The sequence below is a fragment of the Athalia rosae genome, chromosome 2, assembly GCF_917208135.1.
Source record: "Athalia rosae chromosome 2, iyAthRosa1.1, whole genome shotgun sequence".
NCBI classification, from domain to species: domain Eukaryota; kingdom Metazoa; phylum Arthropoda; class Insecta; order Hymenoptera; family Athaliidae; genus Athalia; species Athalia rosae.
The window spans coordinates 27,417,391-27,432,551 of NC_064027.1; the positions used below are offsets into that span (position 1 = coordinate 27,417,391).

General features: G+C 39.5%; 1 protein-coding gene across 17 annotated transcripts in view; it reads right to left on the reverse strand.

Moving 5' to 3' along the window:
- The window catches only part of LOC105685764 (potassium channel subfamily T member 2), a 103,449-nt gene extending 89,222 nt beyond the window's left edge, over positions 1-14,227 (reverse strand). For 3 of the 17 annotated variants that reach the window (XM_048650876.1, XM_048650874.1, XM_048650867.1), the window contains exons 1-2: positions 13,314-14,227; positions 10,886-11,549 (exon numbers count right to left, since the gene is read on the reverse strand). In XM_048650876.1, coding sequence (XP_048506833.1) covers positions 10,886-10,986 — 101 coding nt within the window. In that variant the 5' untranslated portion in view covers positions 10,987-11,549; positions 13,314-14,227. Of the gene's footprint in view, positions 1-516; positions 3,038-10,885; positions 11,826-13,313 lie in introns of those variants that run through there. The other 14 variants (XM_048650871.1, XM_048650855.1, XM_048650863.1 and 11 more) reach the window with 10 other exon arrangements.
- Positions 14,228-15,161: the final 934 nt, after the last annotated feature.

Sequence of the window (15,161 nt, forward strand, 5' to 3'; positions counted from 1 at the left end):
CTAACAGAGCGTGAAAGGGTTAATTCGAACAAACCGCCAGAATCTAAATGTCAAAGGAAACAATAACCCACTTCTCTTGATCTCTGTACGAGGTGGCTTTACATCGGAATTCAGAATTATGAATAATATTTGACGTGTCGTCCCCCGTCGCCATTGGAAACTCTACACTATAATGTATCTTATTTTGAGGCTGCTCGGAATTTCAAAGCCTCGCGAACCCTTCAAGTTTCTTCCATTGAATTTGGAACCAAAGATTTTTTTTTTTCTTCTTTTAAATTGCGAGAGCGAACGAATTTCAACTATTTATTACAGGCGTCTCGATACATCGGGTTTTACAGATCCCGGAAGTGAGAAATGAAGCAGATTTTCCATCAAACTAACACGTTTATCGATTATTTTGCAATCTAGCGTAGGTACGATAAAGCTCGACTTTTATTTCTCTCCCGATGTTTCCGTTAATTTTCGTTCGGAGGTTGATTATACTTCGTCTCGTCAGATGTGAAATGGAAGCGATACCTTTCATCTAGCCTGAACGACGACCTTGAAAGATCGCTCCAAGCGCTCATACTTCGACTTCTTCGTCTGGGAGGTCCTCCCGAGCATCTCACGCTGCTGCGACGTCTGGTCGACGCGATATTTTCGGGCTGAAAATTGACCCTTGGCGCGGAGGTGTGTTGCGCCCTTTGGGGATTCGGTGACGCCGCGGAAGTCGGTGTGACGGCCGCCGATCCTTGAAGATCCGGCAAGGCCTCGTAATGCCAACCCCTGGCACCCATTTCCAATAAAAGTAAAGGTTCCGACGACGCACTCGAACCTTGAACGGCGTCCCAACGCCTAGAAGTCGAGCCCCCGGATCCGGGCGAAAGACACGGACCGCATCGGCAGACGTCCATTCGATTGTTTGTGTTATAACGTTTTCTTTTCACACTCGACTTTGTCTCGACGAAATCATCGAAATGTACGTCGATAGGATATTTTATTCTTTAATTCGACTCCGAAGATCTTTCTCGACACAAATTCAATTAAACATTCTACGTAATATTCAACAGCTTTTTCTTACTTTTTTTATTTTTATCGCAAGAAAAAGTAAGCAGCCCGGCAAAGAGCGAAAAATATGATCTCTAGCAATTAATATACCGAGTTATTCAACTGGCCATTAAAATCATTATTAATTTGTTTTTTTCTTTGATATTAAAATTCTATATATTCTAGGCTCAACAACGTTTTCCTTTATAACAGTTTATAGATATAATCGTAATATTGAAAATATGAATGAATATTATTTAATAATTACCTAACGAATTGATTTGTATATTTTATTAATTACAGAATTTATTTTATTGCTCCGTATCGCAGGCACTATTAAAGTTTGAAGTTTTTATTTTAAAATTGAGTATTTGAATTTTCATAGAATTTCATAAATTTCAACCGCTAACGATGCATAATAAATTTTTCAGAGTTGGAACAAAAGCAACAACAAGCTTTTTTGCCGATGCACATATGTACATATAAGTCACACTTCACCTCGACGTGCGGGAATTAGGTTTCGATTTGATCGAATAATTCAGATTCTCTCACTAAAACTCACATCTTTCCAGGGTCGGAATCTCCATACCCCTTTTTCACTAGTTTTCTATTTCACTAGACAGTTTTATCAGGCTTCTGTTTCCTTGACCCCGAAAGCCCGACATCAGCAGCCATTATCAGTTCTACTGTATTTAGGCATTTGTTAACAAACTCCGAATATTTTCCGTCACATTCCGACCCATTTAGCCCGAAGACCGATTAATCTGTGACCGAGTTTCGAAGCCGATTTTGATGAAGAAAAAAGAAAAACCGATATTTTTGCTTTCGGAAAACCTGCTCGTCCGACGCGTCGAGCGATGGGGAATATAATATTCCCTCAGACCAGGTATAAACGTCTGCAATGTCATGTGGCAAGGTTCTCCTTCTCTCTTTTCCTGCTCCCTCTATTCCATTATTTATTCATTTTTTCATCCTTCTTACGTCATGGGGGTGGCACTTACGGAGGGTAAGAAATAGATAACCGCACGCGACGGTCTTTGAAAAACGACATTTTCCCACACGAATTGCCATGTCACTAATGTGATTAACGGTGTCCATTACATCAGCATATATATATTTGTTGAATTCGACGTTCCATTTTAATTATTTCATCGGTTTATCGCTGCACACATTGCACAATCAGCTGATCGCAATAATATTATACGTGCTCCCCTTTTCGCGAAACTTGCGCAACGTCTACCACCACCCGAAGATCTCGCAATTTCTCGGACAATCGATGAAATTTTTTCACGATAAAATTCAACGAGTCGAAATTCCGTTAACGAATTCGCAACAACAAGGGAGAAAAGGGCGTCGCGGGTCACAATGAAATTTTCGGGGACTGTACATTAATGTTCGGTTAATTCGATTTAGCGGCGTTTAACACGTTTAAAATAATCACCACCGTCGAGATTGTAACAAAGGGGGTTTGATTGATCGAAAAATGTTGTCACTGTGATATTTCGCATCCTCCCGGGATCCGAATCACTGCGGTGGCTACGTCGAGGTGTGCGGTCACTGATTGGAATAAATTCCTCGTCGCACGTAACAACGATCCGATTGGTTCGATGGTTCACTGATTTTCAAAAATACCGTCCCACCGATAACGGGACGTCGTTCGCGTTTGACGAGAAAAAAATTCGGTCGAAAAAAGACGACAACACCAGCAACATCGCCGCCACTACTCTGCGCCTAGAGGGTGGATCAGCTTTCCTCGCGGTGGTTTCTCCTGCGAAGCTACACTCCATCCCCCGTTCGTAACCTCACTAGTTTGTTTTTTGGTCTGTTTTTTTTTTGTTTTTTTGTTTTTCTTCTCTTTACGTACGAGCACCGAACATATCTCTGTCCTATTTCGCGCGGAAAATATGCCTTTCCACGTAAGACCGCCCCATCCTTTTTTCCTTCGACTCTTTGCCTCCCTCTCGCTCTTCGGGGCTCACTCGAATTTCTCTTTCTCTCTTTCTATCTCGCCAAAGTTGTCCGCAGAACGCGGGGGTAGCCCAGCGAAAGCACACGCCGCAGTGTACGCACACATGCAAAGCCGACGCTACCGTTGTCAAGGCGACTGCGCCAATAGGAGGATGTTCCCGAAGATGTGTTCCAATTACCATCGATAAAGCTCGCGTCACCCTCGACTCTGTAATCTTTCGACGATTAGAAGAGTAAAACTAAGTTAGCGTCGATTCGAAGCCGAACGTCGACGGACTGCGACGCGAAAGGGTGCCGAACGTGGTTTTTTGTTTAGCGAAATTATTTTCCCATTTTTTCGCCCCCCCCCACTTTTAGCCCGTGCTTTCGTCGGGCTTTTGTTGCGCGCGAGGCTCCTCCGTGCGATGTCGTTATACTTTTCACAGAGGGGGTGAAAAAGAGGGGGACGCGAAATGCTGGAAAAAATTAATCGTCGGACAGAATTTGGATTTTCGGTAGGCGGAACAAAAGGCAGGGATAATTATGGAACATGAGCGGAGAGTTTCTGGCGCGGCGTTATGTATATATATACGTCTGGATGAATGGATGCCCCGGAGTACGACGGAATCGATTCTCCACAGTTAGGAGCATAACCTGCCAAGTTTCAACCCTCTGCGCGCAGGATCCACGAGAAAGCGCGGAACGGTCAAGGATAACGCACGGAAAAAACCACGTGCTCCACGATCCGAGAGCGATTATGTTTTTTTTTTTTAAATTCAAAAATATAACGCCCTATTTTAACGACGTGGCTTTCCTCCGTTTGTATTTTCACAGGGCAAGGATATTTTTTCTCTTCGCAAGCTCGCACGACGATTCTTGGCTTTTTTTTCTATCGGACAAGAAGTTTGCATTATTATCGTAATAATATCGCGCGAGAGAATCGAATAAACGGGACCCTCGAAGACGAAAAAACATTCTCGAATAAAAAAGGGCAGCGAGAGAGAGAGAAAAATAAAATTGTTGAGTCCGCGTCGGAATGTCTGTGCTTTTTCAAACACCGACGCGGAGCAGTTTCCGCATCTGAGAAAGTCGGAGGCGATCAACGCTTTGATTTTTTTTTTTTCCTTGCCAAAAATAGCGACGATCGAAATAAACTCTGGAGAAATTATTCGATATTTGGGCGACCCGCCCCAGCGCTGACTCTTCAAAGCTCGCATGGCGAGCTTTTCAATCGCAGCGTGGTCGGTAGAACAGGAAAGCTTCTCGCGTGAGAGAAAAATGAAATCTTGGTTTTCCACAGTCGGCTTGATTCCCGAATGTTATATTCGAATTCGAAAATGTACGGTGCATCCTTTTTTCGACTCGAAGAAATCAGAGAATCTTCGCGTGACGAGGCAGCAGCTTTATCCGAGTTACAGATGTTCGGTTCGGTCGGGATAACGGCCGAATCCGAGTTAAACATAAATAACTATGCGGGTTGTACGGCTCGAAAGTGTATTCGGACGGGGATATAATTCCTCTTATTCCCTGAAGGAAGATACTTCAGCGAGAAATCAGCCCTCCGTTTCCAGACTCTTGCCTCCGAGCCAAATAGCATTTGTATTCGAATATCCGACTAACGATGAAACAAGATCGACGGGATTGAGGGAAGGGAAAAATCTGATGAACGAATCAGGTAATCTGCTTTATTTCAAAGCTCAAGTGAACGTTGAAGCGTGATTTCGGTTGGACACCTTTTTACAAAAAGTAAACCGAACGCGACTCGTTCTAAAAAATTCAACGAATCTCCAACCCTCTCCAATTCTATTTTTGGAGCAGCTGTTTCACGGGTAGAAACGGGGGTCATTGTATCGTTCAAAAACCAAATTAAAGCTTCAGTCCCCATCAGGATTGAGGGTACTGAAAAAAACGCCCCGTTCATAAAATTCATTCACCAATTCTACTTTGATTAACTTTTTAAATTCCTCCGATTCCTTCCCACTCGTATTCTCTCGTATGTACATCAGAACCGAATATTCTTACCGCTTCACTATTCGGATGACGTTCGAGATCGAATAAGGGTGAGAATCGGGCGGATGCGTGGGTAAAAATCATGTCAGTGCTCGGCGAACGTGAGTCTATGTAACATACACCGTTGGTGTATGGGATTTTAGTGCGAACGTGCAGTAACGGAAAAAAAAAGAACCGAAGACGAAAAAGTTTCCGGGACACACGTCGTTCTCCGAATCACCGAATAAAAATAACATACAGGTATAGTAATCATAGTGAAAGGAGAGAAAAACAAAATGGAGTATTCCTGTCGTCCGCATAAAAGTTTCATCCTAGCAAAGCCGACGTTTCTTTTCAAGTTCTTGAACTTTTATCCAGTCACTCTTCGCACGCTGCGGCTCGCCTGATTTACGATTGTACAGCTGAGCGTGAATCTGATGTAAAAATTATGCGAAAATCTTCGCAAAAAGAGAATTTCATTCGCCCCATCAAGGCAGGGGACAGAAAGTCACGATAATCGTATTCCGACAAAAGGATAACGGATTATCCCATTATATTATTAATTTTAATTAACGCGATTGATGACGTGTGTTCTGAATGGGGTGGCGCGTTACTGCTTCTCATTACTCGCTACAAAACGCGTTGAAATCCTTGGATCCTGTTGAAAAATTGTAATTGGGTCGCGGCGAGAACGACTGCAAGGAATCAGACGTAGTAAACTCCGGCAATCCCAACTTCTTTTGAACTTTTCACAAAACAATAATAATCAACAACACAATTATGAATCATGCGATATTCGTATATCACCACAGACCGCACGAATAATTGAAATATAATTAAATGGAGACCGAAAACGTGCGCACGATGTAATGAGCAGACCCTCGAAAGACCGCGGTATGTATTCGTACTCGTCATTCGTTACCTTTAAAAAATTCCGAGCTTCAAAGCCGGGGGAAATTTTGTTCGGCGGTGCCTCGCGCGGTATGAATATAGCGTGAAATTGATCCACGTGATCCGCTTCCCAAAATTTTCATCGCACGCACGCTTTACAACCCGCTGTGCAGCATCGCGATCGAGCGCTGACGTCGCTGACTCGAGCGAGCGTCCGAGAGAAGGGAAAAAAAAAAAAATTAAAATAAAATAAAAATAAAATTTAGGGGGAACGAGAAAATGTTATCGCTGTACTCGTGCCTACATGTATACGAGAATGTAGCGCCAGAGGTACGTAAAATGAATAATTGACTCGAGTAGCGCGTCACTTTTTTACTTTGTACATGCGAGGACGATTCCTTCGGGGGCGTAAAAAGAAGATAAAAAGTAAAAAGTATGTATATATATATATAGATGTAGATGTACGTTTCCACAATGCTTGCCAGAAATAGAAACCTCCGGTCGATGAGAATTAGTGTCAAGTGTAGAATCGTGGCGTCCGTGGCGCCATCCCTTACACGTACATACGTTTGAGGTTGAATTAACCGAAGGAAGCGCGAAAGAAAACAAGGGAGCAAAAAAGGAGTGCGGCTGAAACGAGTCGGCGAACTAGTAAATCCGCACGTTTCGACCAACTATGCGGTAAATGTCGGTAATTTTTATCGCGTAATCGTCCAAGTTCTGCTTTTTTTTTTTTTCTCATCATTCGAACATCTGCATGTAAACGAGCGAAAGTAATTTTTGCAAGCTTCGTTATCCACTCGATTTTACTTTCGCGAATAAATATATGATGTAAAAAGTGCAGAAAAGCACTCCAATCGTTTGGATGTCAGAAAAATTGGGTTGTTTCGTTACTTGTTTATTCGGTTTCTTTTTTTTTTTTTTTTTGGTTTTTTTCTCGTACGGATGAGATAAGAAGTTTTCATTGAATGCCCAGAGAGTTCCATGCGTGGCACGTTATACGGATCATGATAAATAACGAAATGAGTATAACAAGCCGCTCTCCAATTATTTTGAAAATGTTGCGAGCGATCTCTTTCAATACATCCTCCGTCTTTTCATGGGCAGTAATTACCTGAGGAGCCAAAATCGCCCGCGAATTGGCTCATCGCGATTCGGCCCCTTCGGAACCGGTATAGGTATAGGAGGATTAGGATAAGAGCCTCAACGGGCTCTATGAGAGCGTAGAAAAAAAATTGAACAAAAAAAAAAAACGAAATTCTTTAATCAACGCTCTCGAAGATAAGACGACCGCGAAAAGTGGGCTAATCGTCTCTGGTGTACGACTGATTAAAAAAATCGCGTACCTTTACATTTTATGAGAAAGTAAAAGTGAGAGAGTTCTTTTCACCCTGCAGGATATATCTTAGGGTCGTTCAAATTTTGAAAACCGGTGAATAAAATTGATGTACGCGCGTGATATTTTTTAAAATTTACATCGTTTGCGGGGAAAAAAACTCGCAATCTCTTTCATGTTCGATACCTGGATGTTATATACCTACAGCTAATCCGAAAAAAGTGGAAATCCGGAAGTGCGTAATATTTCTGCGGGGAAGAAAAAGAGGAAAGGAAGAGAGATAGGGAGAAAATTAAGACAGCATCGACCTAATCTCGTAAAATTGTTGTTTCGGGCGTTTAATCATCTCCGCAGGATGGAATTCTTGTTCCTCGACGTCGTTAACGTGAGAGAGAGAGATACAGAGGAAATAACGATATTAAATGAATTGATAAAAAAAATGCGGTAATACAAAGAATCCTCTTCCCCTTATAGTAAGATAGTTGGCAGGTGGATGTAACGATACGGATGTATATCTATGTAAGTAACGTGTACGCGCAATCTCATTTATCCTACTTAATTAGGTTACCCGCGAACCTTTATTTTTTTTTCATGGCACCTGAATAATAAAAATTTACCACACACGACAGAAATGGAGAAAAAACTCTTTTTTTTTGCCTCTCATATATATCACGTACTTGTCACAACGTTCTCGCACGAATTTCACGTGAAACATACCTGCTCCGATGATGCTGCGGGAGAAACGTTCTTCGGAAAAATGGGAAATTATTCTCATGCACGTTACACACGACTTTTCGAATCGTAAATTCCTGAAAAATCCTCGTCTTATAGTTTCTTATAATTCGTTCCTTCGTTAATTAATTTTCTCTTCATGTATCTACTCGTTATTATTTTTACGACGTCATAAGGGAATATTTGTTTCATTATTCATAAATTCACATTGCAAATTGCTCGTTGTTAGGTGTACCATTGATTCGCACCACCGTGACATCATGTATGGGATAATAAGATCGATTTATTGAAAAGTCGCTGACGGTCTGCCGCGACGGTGTTTACATTATGTCGAACATTTGCAAATAAGCGCCATTTTGCGGGTGTGTGTCGGGGTAAAAGTAGCCAAAATGGGTGAGGATAATAAATTGCAGAACCGCGTCGGTGTGAAAAAAATTTCTGACAGCCGATATCACAATTGCTATACGGTTCAGACGGATGGTTGAATGATTTATTAATTTCGAACGTTATATGGGTATAACAGTACAGCAAACCATATAAAATGCGTCAAGTAAAAGAGAAGGATGAACATTAAGCTCAGCGAACGCTTATCGGTGTATCGTATAGAGTTCTGAAAATTGTCGATTGTGATTGTCTTTTGCTCGTTCACAGTTCAACATTTTTTTCCTATTATTTTTGTAATTCAAGTATAAAATCAAAGAATGACATGCTCTTTTTTTGACGTAGAATTGAAGTCGAGTAAAAAACAATGACAATTGACAATTTTTAGAGGTTTCCTATGATTTTTGACAAAAAAAAAAATTTTATTGCTGGAAGTACCCCACTTGATTAATTATTTATAAAAAAAAACGAGTGGGTTACCTCAAAATATCAAGTGAAAAATTTTTTCCACCTGATGATTACTCGATCGATTGCATGAGTAGATGATTTTGGCTTTCAGATTTGGATTCCTAAACTGATTATATGTGAGATCACTCTTGAAGACGCGAAAATAAATTCGATTTTTGAGCAAAAAAAAAATCATTTGTTTAATTGAGTTTAATATGCTTTTCTTACATATTTTGATCTCAGAAATCCGAATCTGAAAGAAAAATTGGTCTATCTCTGAAATTGACCGAGTTATCGCCAATTTTCATCTTTTTGGGGTCAAAAATAAAAAATTCATTTTTTAGTCTATCTTAATGTAATTCGAGCTCAGGAATCCGAATCCGAAAGAAAAATTGATCTATCTGCAAAAATGACCGAGTTATTTCCCTTTTTTCGCATTTTTTACCATAAAAATGGAGATATCTCGAAGGGAAAAAATCGTAGCTCAATTTGGACAACGGATTCGTGTTCCTGAGGTCAAAATACATAAGAAAAGTGCCATACGATCAATTTTTAAAAATAAAAATTTTTGGTCAAAATTTGAAAAAATCGTAAGGGGTACCCCTTGGAAAAATCTCAAATTTTGACCAAAAATTTTTATTTTTTAAAATTGATCGTATGGCACTTTTCTTATGTATTTTGCCCTCAGGAACACGAATCCGTTGCCCAAATTGAGTTACGAATTTTTCTCTTCGAGATATCCTCAAATTTTTGCCAAAAATCGCGAGAAAATAGGGATAACTCGGTCATTTTCGAAGATAGATCAATTTTTCTTTCGGATTCGGATTCCTGAGCTCAAATTACATTAAGATAGACTAAAAAATGAATTTTTTATTTTTGACCCCAAAAAGATGAAATTTGGCGATAACTCGGTCAATTTCAGAGATAGATCAATTTTTCTTTCAGATTCGGATTTCTGAGATCAAAATACATAAGAAAAGTATATTAAACCCAATTAAAAGACTGATTTATTTTTTGCTCAAAATTGAATTTTTGTTTGGTTCTTCAAGAGTAATCTCATACATAATCAGCTCAGGAATCTAAATCTGAAAGCCAAAATCATCTACTCATGCAATCGATCGAGTAATCATCAGGTGGAAAAAATTCTCTTCAACCCACCCTAATATAGGTAATATTTTTAAATTCCCCGATCGTTTTCTCAGCTTTGATTGCACTGGGGATTCGCTATCGCGTGTACGTACATTTCGACGTCCAAATTTTCGCAATTTCCGATCGAATAATTCAACGATATTCGGACACCTTCGAAGCTTCGGGTATGAGTCAGTATACGTGAACATGTATATACCTGTGCAAAATGACCCCATAAAAGGTCACGTAAAACACGATCTGAAAAGGCGTTCATAACGAGAGTTATATCTTGTCACACGTTTTTTCGGTTTGTATTGAGCCAATCATCCGTAAGCGATCTATACCTTGGAAACCATTTTCCCAGCAATTTCAGAATATTCCCTCCGTCTTCTTCGTCTCTTCATTCTTTTGCTTTTCAAATTATTATCATTATTATATAGAGTGGGAAAAGTTTCCGAAATCTCCTCTGTATTGAAGGATATCGAATTGTTTAGGGAGGAAAAAAATTCTTTCGTAACTTTATACACTCGTCAAAAGACATGTACATCGTATTATGTAGAAACGCATCCCAATTCCCATAATTTATGATTCGCAAAGCTTTTTGGAAAATTCCACTTCATTTTCACCCTAGTGTATCACTCGAGGCGAAATTATTACCGTTATATCGCATCACATCGGACAGAAAATTAAATAATTTTGCGGACGCGCCGTCAATTTCATAATCGGCAAATAATTTTTTTTATTCCGGTATAGCTTTGTACAATATATTTGTAATCTTAAGAATTTCAAGATCGCATGATATCCTCGGAATGCGATACAGAGAGATTCACGAGATGTTTCCGGAACAAAAAATCCTAATCCATTTCTTCCTAAAAAAAAAAAAATAATAATAAAAGGAATAAAAAAATTTGAGAACAAAATGTGTGAAAATTTGGTAAAACTGATCAAAAGAAAAAATAGAATAAACAAAAAGAAAAGAAGACGTGTGAAATATTTAATCACACTCACCTCTCTCCGTCATCGTTGAAAGCGTAGTCGCCCAATATCAAATCTCGCAGACGATACCTCGGTGGTAAAATAAGCGGGAGACAAGGATCCGGTTCTGTCATGGCGCAGGATGTGTCCAGTTTGACAGGACTCCTGCTTCCCTCTTCCTTGGTCGTCGTTTTCGAGTACGACCCGCCGTTGTACGGGGCACCTCGTAAAATCGCGTTTATTACAGCCACCTTAATTTCTTTTACCTCACTGTTGTTATCGTTGATGAAATATTCAGTTATTATCGTCGGTGTTCATTTTATTGTTACGCGCACGTTAACATTTATCGTTTTTAACAGTTAAATTCTTATGAGGTAAATCTATTTTTTTTTTTAAGTACACGACCTCCACCGCTTCCGCACAAACTGTCCACCGTGGTTGTTGTAGCTTTTCGAAATACACGCATTCCTGTTTTTGAAAGATATTAAAAAATCGGTATAAAATTTTCCAGTTCTTAGCCACACGAGCAATTGACAAGTTTCATTTTTTCGAAGTTCAATCGAATTTTTTTATGTTTCTTTCCAATCCTGAATAGATGCATGTGTTAAACTTGTCGCTTTTTAATGTTCCTCTAATTGTTAGTCACTGTGATTTGTTTTACAGAAAAGCATTGCGGAACCATATTTTGCAGAATCCGCTGAAAAGCCGTTTAAATTTTCTGACACGTAATGGCAGGTATTTTATGCACGTATCACGGTGATGGGAAATATTATATATGAGCCCCTGGGATTTTTATCCTTTCATATGATGTACGGAGTAGGCATATAGGGGTACGTATATATGTAAATGTATATAACGCGACTTGTAAATTGAAGAGACCCGAGCAAACTAGAACAATAGGTCAAGTGGACCACGAGAGTAATTGTAAACGAGCCGGTATTCCGACTATATAATGAGAATACTTGTAAAGCGATTTACAGATCAAATCAGGGGAAAAAGGGACTCTTCCGCGCACAGATATTTTCACTTCGAAAACAGAAAAAAAAAAAAAATCGTACGTGAAGTTTATGAAATGTAGATCGTTTATCGTAAATGAAAGACTTGACCAATTTTCTAATGGGAAAAAAGCTCTTTCGAAAAACCCAGCCATAATCCGTAACGAGATCTTTCAAATTAAATTCATATACGCTTATTACCATTGTCAGTGGTGGAAAAAGGCGTGGATTAGCTAGAGCCATGGGATTTCATAGTACGTACTTGGATATGTGTGCGCAGAGGTATACGTGTATGAGCTTTTGTCACTGCGAGTGATTCAATATTCACAACCTGACAGAATATAAGGAGGGTGTATAGCGTTGGTTCGTTCCGTCAGTTCAGGATTGATGGAAATGCGAGGGGGAAAAAAAGAAAAAAACTATGCAACGATTCAGGAACGATCGCGGTGATGTCCGAGCTTTCGTATACATGACGTACTATTTTATTCGTTATTTTCATCTAGTTTCGCGCCAATCTCACGATCATTCGTCGAATCACTCGCTTTCCTTTTTTTCCGCTTTTGTCATCGACTCGTGACAGCCCGATCACCCGGGTAACCGAATAATGTATCGTGTCCACCCGATTTTGTCGGGCAATTCGGTTTTGAAAAATGTTTCTCAATTAAACTCCGGTCAAGATCATGTGTATCAAGAGAGAACAAAATTATGAAAATTTTTATCCAAAATTAAAAAAATCCTCGAAATATTTAATGAATACCAATTATTAAATTACCGTTCTTAAAAAAAAAAAAAATGGACTCTTTGAAAAGTATATCAGAGGAATCACCCACGAAAAATTTTCTAAATCAAAAAAAACTAGTCGGTCGATCTTGAAATATTGATTATATTTTTCCATTCATCAGGAGTCCGAGCAACGATTAATTAAATTTTGAGATTTTCCAAGGGGTATATTAATTTTCATTACGAGTTCAAAACTGCACGTTACTACACGTGCATTGAACTTCCTCAAAACGATTATATGGTACATAACGTGGAGAGACTGAAAAGAATGGAATAAAAACGAAAAGAAAAACTTTCTTTTATGTTTTTCCCGTGGAAGTAACAAGGGGTAAAGTTTTACACGAAGTAAGGCGACTAGTTTATCGGGGTGAAATCTCCTCGTTTATCTAAAGGGGTCAGTACCTCCTCGTCACGGAATTCCATCCATATATATATATATATGTGTAAAATATATACGAATCTATGTACGGGTCTGAACTACAGCCATGTACCTTAATGCGCCCTGCATTCGCAGCGGGAGAAGAAAAAAAAGAAGGGAGGTTTTGATGCAGCGCAAAATCATCGATAAAAGTTGAAGGGGCATTGTGACGGGCGCGGATTCAATACACAAGCGATTTTTATCCAACCAGAGTACATACGTATTATAAGATATATATGTGGTACATAACGTTAAGTATATTTATTACATAAAACGTCAGTGAGTATCCTGCGGGCATGTTACGGAGACGATCCACGTCTCGTCGAGTACCTCCAGTTGTCGTCTGTGTCACGGAACTTATGAATATATTTTCCGATGGACAATACGGCGAGAGAAATTCAAAATAAAAGAAATCTCCAATTGCATATCCATCGCGAAATTCTATCGGCCGTCGATACAATTTCCATAACTCAAATAATCACCGCGAACCATCATTCATTCGTAATTTCATTGGCGCACCGAACTTTCGCATGTACCGCAGATATAGGACGTTACGCGCATACCGCCGCATTATTTATTATTTAACGCTGGTGAAATTTTGCTCCTGTTCTCCGGGCACAAAAATTAATCAATCCGCATCGGAATATCTCCATTTTAAAATCATAGTTAAAACTATTCGATTATAATCCCACACTAAGACCTCACGTTTTTCATTTCACACTTATTTTATAAGATCGTTCGACTGTGTTGAAAATAAAATTGATCAAGGTTTGGCAAAGAAGAAACGAAAGAGTCCTTTGAAAATAAATGAACAAATTTACTCAATGAACCGTACAGATTTGGAATAGAAAATAATTTTTACAATTCAAAATTGTAAATTATTCTTTTGCTGTGTATATTCGCGTGACATTTTTTCGTTAATTTATCACGTAGAGTAATTCTACGTTTGCTCAAGAAACGAGGATAATTTTTTTATTATAAAAAAAACAACCGATGTATGATAAAAAGAAAAGGGTGTATTGTTAATATTTTTATTAACGTAGTCGTTGTCGGTATTATATTACATGGCGTGTTCGCGCGCGTTTCCACTACACGTGGATATAACGTTTTGATGTTGTGCGATATAAATTTATCCTGTGGAGAGAAATAAACTTTTCGTCGCGTGGTGAACTCGACGGCGCTTCGCGACTCAGTGACGAACAGAATCTACTCTACCCAAGGGTACCTACCAACGTACCTTCGCGTCGCGACGCTGCTCACGCCCCCGACGATCAACCTGCAGACGATAAAAACCGGCACCCCGACGATCTATTAACTAATTTGCAATTTATCACGTATCCCCCCCCCCCCTACTCCGATTGCCCAGAAAAATCATCGGATCACTTCTTGACGGCGTTGATTTTTTAGCGATCAATTTTTTATCTGCACGCGAGGACCACCGAAAAAATTCTTGGTACCGCGATTTTTTAATTTTTGGTTCCATGCAGTTCATCCTGGACGAAAGAACGTCGATATTATCATCGATTACAGTGGCGATGAAAGCTTGGCGAATTTTCGGGGCATTTGATTTTACATAGGATTTTTAAATTCACGAAACTCCAGGTTCGATGGGATGTTTTCGATATTCACGTCGGAGCCGCGATGCACCGTGACGACAGTGAACATTTTCGACGCGGAGATTCTCAAAAATGACAATTATGCGAGCTGAAATTTCCAAGATAATGATATTATCCAAATCAATTGTCTCAATGCGAAATTACGACGGCGGTATTACGTGTACATGACAATGACGCGTGGCCGAATCGCGGGCGGGACGCGTTTGACGTCACGGGTATGACGCGGATCATCAGGTATAATGTACAATTCGTTGTATAGGTATACGTATAAATCTATAAACATTCTTCTCGACATTTTGACGCATTACAGATACATAGATATATTCTTTTATATGAGCACGGCACATAACCGGGTATTTATACATAATGTACCGTCGATAATCGATATTAACAAACGATGACGATACAACTCCGTCTTCTGTTCCACGATTCGAGCACTCGTCATTTGAGAAAAAAAAATTCGGAAACCTTGTTTAATCCCACGAAGATTATATTTCGCT